The sequence below is a fragment of the Silene latifolia genome, chromosome Y (assembly GCF_048544455.1).
Source record: "Silene latifolia isolate original U9 population chromosome Y, ASM4854445v1, whole genome shotgun sequence".
NCBI lineage: Eukaryota > Viridiplantae > Streptophyta > Magnoliopsida > Caryophyllales > Caryophyllaceae > Silene > Silene latifolia.
In genome coordinates this window covers 285,325,928-285,328,537 of record NC_133538.1, presented here as the reverse complement: position 1 = coordinate 285,328,537, position 2,610 = coordinate 285,325,928, and the positions used below count along the sequence as shown (strand labels likewise).

Here is a 2,610-nt window from a genome sequence, read left to right as displayed (position 1 = left end):
TTAACTTATATTATGAAGATCAGAAACCGCACACAAATCAGCCGGAGGGCGCAGGATATTACCCCAACACCGTCTCCCTGGATGCAAAGAGCTCAAATGAGCAAGTTCATGCGCTACACTGTTAAGCTTTCTACTAACAAAAGACCAATGAGTTAAAAGAAAGTCATCACAAAACGAAAGAATGTCCTCAATAATCAAGTGGAAGTCGCTCCGTCCTTTCTCCTGCTTCTTCAACGCCTCGATCAAAACCTTGCAATCACTTTCGAACACCACCTTGGTAAGTCCTCGTTTCCTAGCTTCCGTAACTCCGATAAGCATTGCTTCAGCTTCTGCCAGTCGTGGTTCCATCACCTCCCTACGCCTCTCCGACACCCGCCATTTAACCACCCCTACACTGCCCCGGCACACCACACCAAAACCCGCACCCCAACCTTCCTTCACACCCGCATCGATATTCAATTTCATAAAGCCCTCCATCGGTTTCTCCAACCTCTCCACTCCCACCGCTACCTGGGTATTGCTTTCTCCACCACTACTCTCTTCTTGCATCTCCCTCAGTAAACTCCTCACTCGTTTGGCCACCCTTGTCACGTCAACTCCTTTATTCTCGAAAACCCACCCATTCCGCGCTTCCCATATCGCCCAACACCCCATCATAAATAACTCTCTCTCTCTCTCTCTCTCTCTCTCTCTCTCTCTCTCTCCATCCTTCAACTGTTGGAGCTAGTGTCCTCCACAGTTTGTGTGATAACGTGTATAAATCTCTTATAGGTTCACAGGGTATACTTAGTATTTTATCAGTTGATTAACGTTTACTAATAACGGTTGGCTTGCTAGAAGTTTGATATCATACTGATGGCGGTGATCAACTGGTCCCTAAAAGTCACACCTAAAGGATGTGTTTGAGAGATGTGATTATATGAAAATATAATCACATTGATGCCTTATATGACTAAAAGGTTAGTCCATGTATTTGACTAAAAAGTTAGTCAATGTGATGATGAGTCGATTATTTAATACAATTAAATAATATCAGCTGAAACGAATTAATTGTTAATTCGTAAATTGAATATAAACTGTTATATTTAATTAATGTATATAATGTTAGCTTAAACGAATTAAGATGTTAATTCGTAATTAAACGTAAACGGTTATATTTAATTAGCAATTTATAAATATGCGATATTTATAGTTAATGTATATATTATACAAAATTGTCATAATAAATGATGTCAGACCGGTATTAATAAATCGACTACAAACTGTTGTGTGTGGACTTATTAAATACGTGATAACATAAACGACAATTGATAAATATACACATATTATACAATTTGACAACAACCTAAAATAAGAAGATTTTCTCCTTATTTTGGTTGTTGGTTACTCGGTTTAAGGAAGAGAAAAAGAAGAAAAATATCTTCCCTATTTTCTCTCCTTTTGGACGGTTTAAGAGGAGAGAAGGGAGGATTATTTTTCTCACTTGATTTCTCACAAAACACTCTCATCACAAAACCCTAAAAACTACCCTAAAATTATTAGAAATTAGGGTTTTCTTTCTAGCAAGAAAGAGGCATTTCTCGGAGCATCTTGGGTGCAACGATTAGGAGAATATCGATCTCGATATTTGTTCTTAGGCCAAATTTCTAGGACCGGAGGTTAATTTTAATCTCTATTCTTTTGTTTATGCAATTTCGTTTATGACTCGTAATTTCATATTTCATAATTTCGTTATAATCCGAATTTTCTTGATGAGATTGTAACACCCCCATACTCCCAGTGCCTTACCAGGACCACTCGGGTATAAAGATGCTACCATCTCGGTTGCCCGAGGCAATGATAATCATAAGACAATAACGAAACAACATTTAAATAGTATAACTTTAGTGAATAAGATACAATCCAAAACCAAATACCAAATACCAAACACCAAAATACGGTTACATGTTCTCAAAACCAACTGTCTACTCAACTAAATGAATTGTTTAACAAACTACTCAGGCTACTGCGGAAGACTCTATCATCCGAAAGTGGCACATCCCATCTATCCTATGTGACTCGACTCATACCTGCTCAACAACTGCTCACCATCCCCGAATGGATCACCACAGTTTTTAAAATAATAAACGGGGTCAGTACTAATCACACAATTTATATAATCCAACATTACAGCAAACAACACAGCTCAATCATCACAGATATACTCCAAACTCCATTCCCAACTCCACAACACTGACTACACACTAAAGTGTGTAGCCCTGCCAGAGTGCCCATCGCAACAGGTCACTCCACGCCGCCAGTGGGGGACCGCAGCCGTTCCCACCTAATCCCCGCTCATCTCCGTTGAGCGATAAACCCAAATTCCTTAATGTGTACATCCCTTCTGTGGCGGGTTCCACAGAAGGCAAATAATGGGCGTGAAGCCACTCCCGCAAGTGACTCCACTCAGCCAGGGACGCCCCCCCGAAGAACACAGACAGATACAATCAATCACAACTACTATCAACAACCAAATCCAACAATCGTCACAATACGAGTATGATATTATTCAACAATCACAAAACACTAACAACACATTATGGGACTAATACTGAGTAGGGAAACCCTACC

At 39.8% G+C, this 2,610-nt stretch overlaps 1 protein-coding gene across 1 annotated transcript; it reads right to left on the bottom strand.

Moving 5' to 3' along the window:
* LOC141630836 (uncharacterized) lies at window positions 1–654 on the bottom strand. The gene has a single exon (XM_074443586.1). The coding sequence runs from the start codon at window positions 652–654 to the stop codon at window positions 1–3; it is 654 nt and encodes a 217-aa protein (XP_074299687.1).
* Window positions 655–2,610: the final 1,956 nt, after the last annotated feature.